The 15,099-nt window shown below is 41.9% G+C and overlaps 1 protein-coding gene across 1 annotated transcript in view; it reads right to left on the bottom strand.

Moving 5' to 3' along the window:
• Positions 1-585: 585 nt before the first annotated feature.
• Positions 586-15,099, bottom strand: part of GALNT4 (polypeptide N-acetylgalactosaminyltransferase 4) — a 297,723-nt gene continuing 283,209 nt past the window's right edge. The window contains exons 9-11 of the mRNA XM_063922806.1: positions 7,970-8,080; positions 7,600-7,752; positions 586-3,858 (exon numbers count right to left, since the gene is read on the bottom strand). Of these exons, the coding sequence (XP_063778876.1) occupies positions 3,727-3,858; positions 7,600-7,752; positions 7,970-8,080 (396 nt within the window). The 3' untranslated portion in view covers positions 586-3,726. The remainder of the gene's footprint in view (positions 3,859-7,599; positions 7,753-7,969; positions 8,081-15,099) is intronic.

The raw sequence follows: 15,099 nt of genomic DNA, 5'->3' as shown, positions 1-15,099 counted from the left end.
AGTATGTACACAATGCCTTATGTACATATGTTGGTCCCCAGTATAACACATAACATAATCACTCATTGTATCCCCAGCATAACACACAACATTTCCTGTGAATGTTGGAAGAGAGATTCCCAATAGAGCTTAGCCCGTATTCAACATACCTGGTACCCACATCTGTCACTGCGTGACCATGGAGTATAACTGAGGAACATGCTGGCTTTCCCTAATCCACTGACGGATGCAGATCATCAATGGCTGACGATCAGCGAAACAGATCAGATTAATAGAATGGGGATTCGGGGCTGTAGATGTATGGCCCGCGTAAGAAAAAATTTGCTTACCAAAAGCTTTAGCATACCTGTATAATAGGTTTTAAACCTCTCTATGCGTAACTACAGTAGAACACTTTCATGGGTATATGAAGCTGTGTGTGCTCCTCTGTAACTGGAGCACTTTGCCTCTTTATGTATCACATTTTGCTATATTGGCTGTGTTCTTGAAGCCTGCTTGCTCATTTCCATGTACTGAATCTGTCTATATTCTTCAAGCTAGCAAGTCTACTGCACAATATATGAGTTCATAAGCATTACTTAACAATTTATCTCATTGGAAAAAAGTTTTTATTTTATAACAAATGTAAATAAAAATTTTGCATGAAAATTACAACATTAATAAGATTACAATTATGATCAGTAGTTTAAAACCCTAATATTTCTAAATTTTTTCCATTTCTAGAACTCAGACCCACTAACATTTAAAGATGCAGTGCTTTCAGTATGGCGAGTCAGCTAGAACACCTACTGTATACTGAGAGGAATTTTTGGTATATCCTGCAATGTATGCTAATTACTGATTTCCAATAGAGATCAATGAAACCTTAGTGGATATAAGCTCCCACACTGATCACACCAAGTTTAGAAAACAACAATAATAATTAAAAAAAAAAAAAGAAAAGAAAAAACCCTAATACATTTTTGCATCAGATTTTCCTGAAAACTGTGCATTATATTTATCTATAATTAGGCATACCATGTTGCATAGAAAGATCTGTAAATTGACACAAGCATTGCAGCTGGTTTGGAATCTATAAGGTCTTTTGTTGCAGTGAGAAATATAAATAGCTACTTAGAGAGCACTAACATTTTCTGGATGGTATATAGACCAAGTGATACGCAATCAGACATTGTTATCATTTAGAAACATGGGACAGAGATGAGAATGAAAAGTAACTCAACTTAAAATAATATATTATTTATTTGTATTCAAATGTTCTAAGTTGTTCCATTTATGTCACACGCACCTGAAGACGGGACATATCCACCCACACACAAGCTTTCAATGCAGTGACGGAACAACTCAGACATACAAGCTGAAGAGGAACCTGATAACTACACACCCAGGAAAGTGGTAATTAATACAGTGGGGATGGGTTGGACGGCAACAGGTAGGGTGCGGACTGAGGTGACAAGGTCCAATTCAAAGTATTATTTATGTATTCACTATACATATATGTGTGTGTGTGTATTATATTATGATTATATATATATATATATATATATATACATATACACACACATACATACATACATACACACACACACGCACAGTATATATACCAACGTTGTAGAAATATAATCGGCACTCAGAGAAGAATTAAATTCCACAATGTTGGCACGCAGCCACGTGAGCGTATTGATTATTTTTTATATAAGAGCTTCAGAGTCTGATTTTGGTATCCATTATTCTTCATATGTGCTGGAAATTTACCTGTAAGGGGAGTACCACCTGCTAAGCTGTCTCTGGCTGCAAATCTCTGCAGCTGTGGGAGGCCAGAGAGGAACACCACTGAGGGAGGTATCCCATTAGCCCCGTTCATTTTTCAGCCGAAGAAAACATGCTTTTATTGCAGTTTTAGACCAATGGTGAGTATCAGGCTATCCTATTAAAGCCCATTTTTTTTCAGCCTAAAAAAATCCTATTTCCGGACGATAACACATGCCTGATAAGTTCCCACACCCATGTGTTATCGTGGCTCTGAAGGGCTGCTTAAAGCATAATCCCTGATAAGTGCCAACTTCGGGGCAAATAGCAGTGAATTACCGCTGCTCATAGGATATCCCCCTTAATGTAGATAAGTACGTAACAAATTCTGTTTTATTTCATGTAAATAAATCATGTCATATTACTAAGCACACATTCTCTGCGGGGAGGCTTGCATGCTTAGTGCAGTTATTGTGGAGGGACTTCCTGAACTCCCTGTGAATGTGTGAATATTTGTATTTCAACTATGTAAATTCTCAAAGTGGCATTGTGAACAGCAATTAGAATGCTTCAATAATGGATATACAGTATGCAATCAGGAATATAATCCGGATGTATATTAAATTTATGAATCTGTTTATAGTAATGTCAGGTATGACATTACATAGTGTCAATCAAGTTTGAAAGTTAGAACTTTTAAGAGTTCTAATAAAGATGTAACTTGAACGGTCACAGATATTATTCAGTAATAAAGACATTTATGAAAGCTTGAAGATATAAAAGTGGAAAGAGCTAAAGTACCAACCTGTGCTAGGCTGTGCTAGAAAATGACAGTAAGGAGCTTAGTTGGTAGTTTCTCTATCCAAGCTTTAATAAATCTGTCTCATAATCACAAAAAGAAGTGTTAAATGTGAATTCACCTAAAGTCAGTATTTTTTAATAGTCTGTTTTTTCATGTAGACAGCTGTGACAAAGTATATCTTTTACATAATATTCTATAAGATGTATTCCAATTGTAAGCCTATAACATTGGTTGCTTTTTTAGTTTTATTAGGTTTTAACAAAATGATCTTGAAAAAAATTCAGATTGAAATTCTGTCTGGTGCATCATTAAGATAACGGATCTTTGCAGTATATGTAAGGAAAACACATACAAATTACTATGTTGACGCATGATTTGTACGTTCATTATTGTTAATAACCTTCTCTATCCTACAGGTGTAACTCCTGCTATGGCTTTCCAGAAACAATTTCAGTCTCCATCTACTGTAGAAGCTGCTTATAAACGGAAATAGTGACACCAGCTGTCTAGAAAAAGGAACGTCTGTTCCATCAAGTAATGCGCCACAGATCTGTGCATAACTTTTGACTCATCTGCCAGTAGTAACAGTACCCTTCTTTTCAGCCATAGTACATAACTTTCCAAGTGTCTATTTGTAATTTCAAGTTAGCCATCAGTGCGTATTATATAATGTACATTCCAGTGGAATGCACATAAACTGAACTTTGTTTTTGTTCTGTGTTATCACCAAGTTCTTGAACAAAATAAATTGGACTGTATTAGCGAGATGTGGCACAAGATAACTGCATTCCATGGCACAAGAATACGGAGTGCAAATTTATACCTCCACTTTGTAGTAAACCACCACACTTTCTAAAATTGTATACTAACTTGCAAGTCATATAAAAATAAATAAAAGGGTTGACTGCAATTAATACGCTTCTTATGTACCTTTCAATACATACCTAAAAACTCCTAAACCAAGAAAATAGCCTCCAGCAGCACACAATGTGTATAAAGGCACTTTCGGATATACGGACAATTGCATATGCTGGCAAGTCGATATGTTACAGGTAGAAAAACTAAATTCAATCCAGTAACCGGTCTTATTTTGGAAATTAATAGTCATGGTTAGGAGCTTTTTGTTTAAATGCAGAAAATTGTAATCAGTCTGTAGTAGATTGCCTCCTTTTTTTCTACTGTTCAAATTTCCAAAGTTGGTTTTTATCCATTGGGCTACAGGGCTTCATCTCCACATCTGCACGTCCTTCGGATGTACGGTACGAGCTAATACATCGGTCTGAATGCGGATGATAGATTGTTCCATCCTGAACAAAAACAGTTTCTCAATTACAAATAATTAGACAGTATTTCAGAACGGCCAATCACACATACTCTTTACAGAAATGTTCACTATTAATACATTTAATTAGCTAGTCTATTTGATATATACAAATCAACAAAGGTTCTAGCACAAGAAACAGTTTAAAGACGACACTCATTTATGTAAAAATATGCACTAAACATACATAGCAAATAATAAGACAGACAGAAGCTCAGTGTGACTGTATGCGTTATTGTAAATTTGCACCTACATAAATGGTTTGTAATGAGCCATGCACATTGTGTAAACTGGATTCATCTAGACTGTGACATCATGTAACAGGTTGCACATATAACAAATGCAAAGCGACATATTTTAAGAGACATTTTCTCAAGATGTTTTACAACCATACTTTTCTAGATGTCATTTTGCACCAGCCTGGTCACAGAAATCCCTAATACACAATTTTATTATGTGTGCAACATGTTTAAATATCTGTATGAGAAAGCACAATTTCCTAAGAAAAATGCAATATTTCCAGAAGCTCACTTTGAATGAATTACAGTTCTACTTGTGTATCAAGAGGACAACAAATAAACTAACCTCACAGTCAGCTGTACTTAGAATTTAAACATAGTTATGACACTTAAGAAGTCAGCCATAATGTCTATTTACTTTTCATGAAAAAAAATAGGATTTTAATACCTACCGGTAAATCCCTTTCTCCTAGTCCGTAGAGGATGCTGGGGACTCCAAAAGGACCATGGGGTATAGACGGGATCCGTAGGAGACATGGGCACACTAAAAGACTTTGACTGGGTGTGAACTGGCTCCTCCCTCTACGCCCCTCCTCCAGACCTCAGTTATAGGAACTGTGCCCAGGGGAGATGGACATTTCGAGGAAAGGATTTTTGTTAAACTAAGGACGAGGGACATACCAGCTCACACCACAAACACCCCATACACTGGATTAACAGCAATACCAGATAACAGTATGAACTAACAACAGCTGAACATAACTGATACACAACCGTCGTGTAACCGAAAACAACAAGTATCAATACAACTGCAAGGAACAGTCCGCAATGGGATGGGCGCCCAGCATCCTCTATGGACTAGAAGAAAAGGATTTACCGGTAGGTATTAAAATCCTATTTTCTCTTACGTCCTAGAGGATGCTGGGGACTCCGAAAGGACCATGGGGTCTATACCAAAGCTCCAGACCGGGCGGGAGAGTGCGGACGACTCTGCAGCACCGATTGAGCAAACATGAGGTCCTCCTCAGCCAGGGTATCAAACTTATAGAACTTAGCAAAAGTGTTTGAACCCGACCACGTAGCTGCTCTGCAAAGTTGAAGTGCCTAGACCCCTCGGGCAGCCGCCCAAGAAGAGCCCACTGTCCTGGTAGAAAAGGCCTTTACTGACTTCGGCAACAGCAACCCAGCCTAAGAATGAGCGTGCTGAATCGTATTACAAATCCAGCGTGCAATAGTCTGCTTGGAAGCAGGATTTCCAATCTTGTTAGAAGCAGACAGGACAAATAGAGCTTCCGTTTTCCTAACAAAAGCCGTTCTGGCGACATAAATTTTCAAAGCTCTTGAGACATCAAGAGATTTTGGGACTGCCACAGCATCCGCAGCCAAAGGTACCACAATAGGTTGATTTATGTGAAACGAAGAAACCACCTTCGGCAGAAATTGTTGACGAGTCCTCAATTCCGCTCTATCCACATGAAAAATCAAATATGGGCTCTTGTGAGACAAAGCCGCCAATTCTGACACTCGTCTTGCAGACGCCAAAGCCAAAAGCATGACCACTTTCCAAGTGAGAAACTTTAACTCAACCTTTCGCAAAGGTTTAAACCAGGTAGACCTAAGAAACTGTAATACCACTTCAAGATCCCACGGTGCCACGGGTGGCACAAATGGAGGATGGATATGCAGCATTCCCTTTACGAAAGTCTGAACCTCAGGAAGGGCGGCCAATTTTTTTTGAAAGAAAATAGATAAAGCCGAAATCTGCACTTTGATGGAACCCAATTTCAGGCCTGCATCCACGCCTGCCTGCAAAAAGTGGAGGAAACGACCCAAGTGAAACTCCTCCGCAGGAGCTGCTTTGGTTTCACACCACGACACATATTTTCTCCAAATACGGTGATAATGTTTTGCCGTGACCTCCTTCCTAGCCTTAAGGAGAGTGGGGATGACCTACCCGGGAATACCTTTCCGAGATAGGATTTGGCGTTCAACCGTGTTTAAGTCCAGAAACACGCAGGGCCCCTGCAGTAACAGGTCCTCTCTTAGAGGAAGCGGCCAAGGATCATGGGACCCCTTTCAGTGCGTGGTCGGATTTCCGTTTTGACAAGTACGTGGATTATACAAAGAAGACAAGCAACACTGGATTATGTGAGTATAATTTTTTGCACAGGTACCCCGAGGATTCTACATGGAGAAGAGGACCGAGCCTCGTGTGAACATAGGTAAGTATGTATGTTTGGAGGTGTGCATGTATGTAATAAACTTATACTGTCACGGTGTGCGTGTCCTGTTTTTTGTTGGGTATTTTTTTTAGTAGTAGTACTACAGGTACCAGCGGGCCCGGTTTTCTACCACATGCTGGTACTTGTGGTTCTCCAAGTACCAGCTTGCGGGGGAGGCTTGCTGGGACTTGTAGTACTGCTACTAAAAACAATATTCTCATTTTTTACACAAGGCTATCAGCCCCCCATCCGCCGCCCTTGGATGGGGGGGGACAGCCTCGGGCTTCACCCCTGGCCCTTGGGTGGCTGGAGGGGGGGACCCCTTGATTTAAGGGGTTCCCCCTCCTCCAGGGTACCCCGGCCAGGGGTGACTAGTTGGGTATGTAATGCCAGGGCCGCCGGGACCACAATAAAAGTGTCCCCCGGCTGTGGCATTATGTACCTGGCTAGTGGAGCCCGGTGCTGGTTTAAGAAATACGGGGGACCCCTACGCTTTTTGTCCCCCGTATTTTTTTGAACCAGGACCAGGCGCAGAGCCCGGTGCTGGTTGATGAAATATGGGGGAACCCCTGTCATTTCCCCCCCCATATTTTTTTAACCAGGACCGGCTCAAAGAGCCCGAGGTTGGTTATGCTTAGGAGGGGGGACCCCACGCATTTTTTTTTCTGTTTTTACACTAAACACACCCTTTCCCATAGAGAACCATGCACAGATCTCACTGATCCGTGCATGGTTATCCAAACTCGACTGGAAAAAGCAGGTCTATTTTTTTGCTGCTTTTTTTAACGATTCGCAAAAAAATAGACCCGCACTTGAGCACTCAGAGACTAACACCCAAATACGAATGAATAGTGAATACCCGTATTGTATGAAATAACAGCCGCGTTTGACCGATGGTCTATTCATTCGTATTTCAGAACTTTGCCGTTAAATCCATTACGAATAGACCAGACACTGCCGAGATTTGTGCTTAGTGAATTCACGGATTGGGACTTTGAAAAAAAAACCACAAATCGGACAAACTCGATTTTTTAGTAAATATGCCAAAGTCTTTTAGTTTGCCCATGTCTCCTGCGGATCCCGTCTATACCCCATGGTCCTTTTGGAGTCCCCAGCATCCTCTAGGACGTAAAAGAAACTGAAATATAAGAATAAGAATCACACAACAAGAAATGTACCCATTACTGAAAAGGTTATAATTAAACTTCACCGACACTTTAATTCAATATTACAATTAATATATTGACAAAGTGTTTTAGTACTTACAGGTCTAAACTCCCAAATAATATTTTCAGGTACAGGATTACCATCTTTAGGACAATGCCGCATCCCAATATATTTCTGTTCTTCAGGGACCTCTGCACATATTTCAGTGACCGAATTGAAGCGAATCTCTCGGTGTGTTGTATACTCAAAAAACTTAAAAACAGACAGAAATAAGAAAACAGTATTCTGATTTAACAAATATAAATCTTTTTAATTTGTTAAAATCAATTTATTAGTTTTGAATTGCAGAGTATAATATTTTTACTGTAGGTATATCAGTAAACCTTAATCTTATATATTTGCTTTCTTTATAATTACGCAATTGACAATCTTGCGCACAATATGTATGAACAAAATATTAGAGATGTACCTGATTGCCACCTTGCCCGTGGCATCCAAACAGAGAGAGGTGAGCTCCAGTGGGGTTATGGTCTGGGGCATTATAATCTAGACATTCATTTGATATGCCCATACTACGGACCTGGAGGAAGATTCAAAGGTCTTGTGTTACACATAATATAGAAATATAATGTAACATGTAAACATACAAGTATGTTTATTGAAAACAAATATCAAAAAAGCCTGGACATATCCTACACTCCTATTATATAAACAACAGAAAACCTTTCCACATTTATATATAACTGCATACACTTCAACCCACATTCACAATGATCCAGAGAAGCCAGATCCCATCTGTCCCCCAGGTACTGTTCTACAGAATCACACTGCAGGGGGAACCCCTGCCTCACCCTAAGCACCTGCACCATTCAGTCTTTTTATAGTTTAGTCAGTGCTGAAAGTAGGGTGGTACTGGGGGTACGATTAAGAAATATGGTACCAGCCCACCGCTGAGGCATAATTTCTAAGGGGCATTTTTGTGTGTGCAACATAAAATGGTGTCCGTGGCATAACTGTATGTGGCATAATATGTAATAGGCATTACAGTGTGTGGCATAATATGTAATAGGCGTTATGGTGTGTGGCATACTGTGTAATGGGCGTTACGGTGTGTGGCATACTGTGTAATCTGCGTTACGGTGTGTGGCATACTGTGTAATGGGCATTATGGTGTGTGGTATACTGTGTAATGGGCATTACGGTGTGTGGCATACTGTGTAATGGGCATTACGGTGTGTGGCATACTGTGTAATGGGCATTACGGTGTGTGGCATACTGTGTAATGGGCATTACGGTGTGTGGCATAATGTGTAATGGGCATTACGGTGTGTGGCATAATGTGTAATGGGCATTACGGTGTGTGGCATAATGGGGTATGGGTCATTATGTCAACAAGACTTAGGTCGACATGCATTAGGTCAACAACTATTGGTCGACATGCATTAGGTCAACTTGGTCACTAGGTCGACATGAGGTTTTTTTTAAACTTTTTTTTGGTGTCGTTTTCTTCGTAAAGTGACGGGGAACCCCAATTAGAGAATCGCTTTGCTCGCCATGCTTCGACCAGGTTACTATTCCCAGTCGTAGTCCACGTGGATCGTAAAGTATGAAAAAGTTCAATTTTTTTTTAAAAAAAGGTGAAAAACTCATGTTAACCTTTTTCCATGTTGACCTAGTACATGTCAACCTAATGACCATGTCGACCTAGTGACCATGTCGATCTAATGCATGTCGACCAATAGTGGTCAACCTAATGACTGTCGACCTACTGACCGTAAGCCGGCATAATGTGTAATAAGCATTACGGGGTGTAGCATAATGTGTAATGGGCATTACAGTGTTTGGCATAATGTGTGAGGGGCATTATAGTGCGTGGCATAATGTGGCAATGTCCCTATCGTCATGTAACCACTCCCCTAGTTTGTGTGACCACGCCCCCTCATGACACGTGACCACCCCATTTTTACTATCCGTACCACTAAGTAAAAAAATTCTACTTGCACCACTGAGAATAGTACAATAGACTGTAAGCTCCTCTGAGGCAGTGACTGTTGAGAATTCTTAAATACAAAAATCTAGTTTGTAATTAGTACTTCTATGTTTACACTTCGTTTTAATGAAAGAATAACAAAGTTTACACAAAACTCTACATTTTACTGTAATATTGCCGATAATGATATGCTGCTGCATTATGTAGTGGTTTTATCCGAATAGCTTATTCTTTCCTGTGCTGTAAAACAATAGGTGATGCTGCTTCCACTAATTAGAAGTTAGTGCTGTATACAGACGAGAAGATTGAGGCATTCTGTTTCAGTAAATAGAGGTAGAGACTAAACCATGGCAAACATGCTTGCTTTTCCAGGTTCTAATAGATACAAATTGGGTTCTGCAAAGTAACGCAAATCAACATTTCAAAAGTGTAAAGGTGCATATTGACATAAGGTGCATAAGGTGAGATATTGACTTTCTCTGATTTTTACTTTGCGATTTACCCTGAACCATTGACTTTCTGTACTTGGGATTTTGACTATACTATGTACTAGATTGTGTACAATCTAGTCAAGATTGCCTGAACAGTCTGTCTAGGGTAGAATTACTCCAAGCCGATGTTCAGGACTAATTAACAATTACCAGAAACGTTTACATGCAGTTATTGCTGCACAAGGGGGTCATACCAGATACTGAAAGAAAAGGTTCACACACGTTTGCCACTCACAGATATGCGATATAGAATAATTTTCCTCAATAAAAAACTTGAAGTCTAATCGATTCGTCTCATTTGTTTGATTCGGTTCCCTTTATTGCTTTTACGACTTGAAGCGTGGGAAAATCTAAGACAGATACTGAGATCATGGGCCCGATGCCAACACATACCCATAGAAATAAACAGCACACTCCAGGTGCGGTACTCACAGGCTTATAACAAGCATCACAATGCAGTGTTTAGCCAATGTTTCAATGATATTTCATTGTCGTCAGTGTTAACCCTGGAGCATTCCATATACTCACACTCTCTCTGTAATATATAAATATAATTTATTGATGGACAATCAATACGCATATTGGGGGTCATTAAGATGTGGATGGCATTACTATGTCAGTAGCAGAGTACTAATAATTTTTACCGGATTGCCAGTACTTTGCGCAAGACCCTTTCTGCGCATGTGCAAATTGGTCCTGCGACGACGGGCGCATAGCGGCATCAGCCTATCAATAATTGACAGCCTGATGACATTTATGGGCAGGGAGGGGGTGGAGATGGTCCACATTTTCTCCAAACTCAGGCATATCACCGCTGTTGCAGGGGAAGGAAGAGGCCAGGATCTTCGTCAGAGGATAGAGATTTCCTGGTTGTAGATATGCTGGCCAGATTTGGAAAGGCACACACCTGTCTATATAAAGGTCCCACACTTGACAGTGCATGACTGAGCACAAACCAAGCATAAAGTCAAAGGAATAGTCTGTAGAACTCCGAGACAGGATTGTCTCGAGGAACAAATCTGGGGAAGATTACAGAAAAATATCTGCTGCTTTGATGGTCCCAATGAGCACAGTGGCCTCCATCATAGGTAAATGGAAGAAGTTCGGAACCACTGGGACTCTTCCTAGAGCTGGAGAGAGGAGAACCTTCCAGAAGGACAACCATCTATGCAGCAATCCACCAATCAGTCCTATATGGTAGAGTGGCTAGACGGAAGCCATTCCTTTGTAAAAAGCACATGGCAGCCCGCCTGGAGTTTGCCAAAAGGACTGAAGGACTCAAACCATGAGAAACAAAATTCTCTGGTCTTATGAGACAAAGACTGAACTCTTTGGCGTGAATGCCTTCGTCATGTTTGGAGGACAACAGGCATCCCTCATCACCTGGCCAATACCATCACTACAGTGAAGCATGGTGGTGGCTGATGTTTTTCAGTGGCAAGAACTGGGAGACTAGTCAGGATAGAGGGAAAGGTGAATGCAGCGATGTACAAAGACATCCTGGATGAAAACCTGCTCCAGAGCGCTCTTGACATCAAACTAGGGCGATGGCTCATCTTTCAGCAGGACAACGATCCTAAGCACACAGCCAAGATAACAAAGGAGCGGCTTCAGGACAACTCTGTGAATGTCCTTGAGTGGCCCAGCCAGAGCCCAGACTTGAATCCGATTGAACATCTCTGGAGAGATCTGAAAATGGCTGTGCACTGACGCTTCCCATGCAGCCTAATGGAGCTTGAGAGGTGCTGCAAAGAAGAATGGGTGAAACTGCCCAAATATAGGTGTGCCAAGCTTGCGGCATCATATTCAAAAAGACTTGAGGCTGTAATTGCTGCCATAGCTGCATCAACAAAGTAGTGAGCAAAGGCAGTGAATACTTCTGTACATGTGATTTCCTTTTTTTCCCCTCCATATTAATTTGTATTATTTTGCGGGTAAACAAAGCAAAAGGGAGAGGGGTACAGAAAAGAAAGAAGGGTAAGGGGGGTACACATAACATTCAGCAAAAAAAACGAAATTACATAGAGGATATTGAGAAGGACATTGTACAAGAAAATAGCGCAAGGCTAAATCCGACCAACAGTAAATACATGCTAAAATGATACCATATATACCTAAGTGTCAGGAGGGGACGTGGAGTCTGGTGAGCGATTATGCCAATATGTAGACCACGAATACCAGCGAAGCAATGGGCAAGATGGGGTAGAGGCATAGGCCACTCCCGCTGTCTCAAATTCGTAGTGCGACTGCACGGCCATCTCTATCACTGATATATGGGGAGCCCCGGTGGAGCGCCATTGGCGAGCAATTAATAGTTTTGTTGAGATAAGAATATGGCCTAAGATGTAACAATCACCTGGCGATAAGTCGCCATAATATAAATGAAGGAGAGCCAGTCGCGGGTGGGGGGTTATAGGGTGGCCCAGCACTGATTCTAAGAGGTGGAAGACAGAGGTCCACAGCGGGGTAAGTACTGGGCAGTCCCAAAAGATATGCATTAAGGTACCGACCATACCACAATTACGCCAGCACATTTTGGATGTGGAGGGTTGCATCGCATGTAGGCGGGATGGGGTGAAATATAAGCGGTGGAGGAGTTTATAGAATAGCTCTATATGCGATATACATTTAGATACTGTATAACAGGATCGGAAAATCAGCTCCCATTCCTCCTCTGAAATTGAGCATCGAAGGTCTGCCTCCCATTTCATCTGGAAAGGGGCTTTCTGCAATGCTTGGGGATTGATAATGTAGTTATACCATTTAGTGATGCCTCCCCTGCCCTCCCCGGTTTCCAGTAGTTTCTGGACGAGTTTAGGCAGGGAGAGGGTGAGGGGGGGTGTCGAGGCCCCATGGAGCCAATGTCTAAGTTGCAAATATTTATAGAATTCCCCATGTGGCAATAAGAATTTTTCCTGAATCTGGGCAAAAGAAAGAAGGGTATTATGCACCATGATATCCTGTAGAGACAGGACTCCCTTCAATATCCAGGAATCGAATCTCAAGTCAGGGATCAAGGAGGCTAAGCCTGTCAGTGATAGAGCAGGGGTGGGGAGAGTTAGGTCATTTCCATTTCGCACTACCTCCAACCAAGCCCTCCGAGCAGATTGTTAACCAATAGATCTCTATCTGTCCAATGTGCCCTCCGATTTCGGGAGTAACAAAACATCAGTCAGGGGTATCGGGGCAACAAGCCCTTGTTCGAGCTGGACCCACGATTTGTGCGTAGGGTGTAGATACCATGCCCCTACCTGCGCTAGACGGCAAGCCAATTGATAGGAATGCAAGTACGGATATGCTAGACCCCCCTTCTCGTTTGGGTCGGGTCATTGTTTTCCTGGCTAACCTCAGTTTCTTACCTTTCCAAACATAAGAGTTAAATACACCGTTAAATTTGGACAAAAGGTAGTTGGGTAGGAGGAAAGGGATGGCCCGAGACCAGAGCAGTAAATTTGCGCAATAGGGGGCGGGGGGGGGGGGGGGGGGGGGGTAGTTAGCGGATATTAGATCGTCCAACTTCTGGGTGATATGGATCCCCAGATATTTAAGGCTTCTATCCTGCCAAGAGTACGAGTAGGAAGCCTTCAGCTCGGAAAGAGGGGGGGCGGAAAGTTAATAGGGAGTGCCTCTGTCTTAGTATTGTTAAGTTTATAGTAGGATACTGTTGAATATTCAGACAAGAGTGTGTGCAAAGCTCGCAGGGAGGTAGTGGGGGCAGTGAGTGTCAAAAGGACATCGTCCGCGAATAGACATATCTTATGAGACCGTCCCAGATAGTCCACTCCTTTAATCAATGACGAAGATTGTATTTTCTCAGCCAAAGGTTCTATTGCCAGAGCAAATACTAGCGGGGATAGGGGGCACCCTTGGCGTGTGCCATTCGTAATCTTAAAAGAAGAGGAGAGGAGTCCATTCACACACACACTCTTGCTGAGGGAAGAGAATATAAAGCCAGAACCCTACCGGTAAGGCCAAACTTACAAAGAACCGCTTGCAAGTACCCCCAATGAAGGCGATCGAACGCCTTCTCCGTGTCTAATGAAAGCAACAATAAGGGAGAATCCGATAAAGAAAAGGCGTCCAGCATGTTTATCACCCGCCTGGTGTTATCGGGGGACTGCCTACCGGGGACAAAGCCCACCTGATCACAATGGATGAGCGAGGGTAGCAGGGGGTTGAGCCTGTTGGCCACTAACTTTGCATAGATTTTCAAAATCAGTATTTAATAAAGCTATGGGGCGACAGTTAGGCATCATGGCGGGATTTTTCCCCGGCTTAGGAAAGGCGGCTACACGTGCCTCCAGCATCTCTACTGGGAAATACCCTACGGAAAAAGCGTGATTATAGACTCCGTCCAGGATAGGGGTAAGAGTGTATTTGAAGCATTTATAGAATTTATTTATAAACCCATCAGGACCCGGAGCTTTGCCTAATGGGAGTGAGTCTATAGCTTGAGTAATTTCTTTATGTGACCAAGGTTGATTTAAAGTCTGCAAAGTAGTTGAGTCGATGGATGGGAGATTGACATCTTTCAAAAAGGCCGCTATATTAGCTGGCGTGGGCTGTGGGATAGAGACATCATCTTTCAAATTGTAGAGAGAGGAGTAATATGTGGCGAAGGAGTCAGCAATATCTGATGGGTCGGTTATCTTGATATTATTTAAATTGAAAATAAATTTCACCCTCTCCTTAGCATTTTTCCCCCTCAGTTTGCGCGCAAGCATTCTACCTGCCCAGTCCCCCTGCGTATAGAACTTTTGCCGCAGTCTAAAAAGATTCTTACGGACCTCTGTTAAAGCTAATTTATTCATCTCATCCCTGACCCGAGTCAGATCTCGATATATTCTCTTATTAGAGGGGTTCAGCTTCAGTAGAGTATCTAAATCTTTAAGACGGGCTTCGAGTTCCAACTGCTTTTCCCGGGAGGTCCTGCGTATATAGGCAGCCGCCTGAATTGCCGCTCCCCTAACCACCGCCTTAAGGGCACACCAATGTGTAAATATGGACGTGTCTACTGGAGTATTGGTTTCGATATACAGGGAATGGGCCTGTGCAATAGACCGGTGGGCATCCGCATTTAAAAGGAGATAGTCTCCAAGGCGCCATAAAGTAGGAGAG

The sequence above is a fragment of the Pseudophryne corroboree genome, chromosome 5, assembly GCF_028390025.1.
Source record: "Pseudophryne corroboree isolate aPseCor3 chromosome 5, aPseCor3.hap2, whole genome shotgun sequence".
Lineage (NCBI taxonomy): Eukaryota > Metazoa > Chordata > Amphibia > Anura > Myobatrachidae > Pseudophryne > Pseudophryne corroboree.
This window is presented reverse-complemented; position numbering and strand designations above follow the sequence as displayed.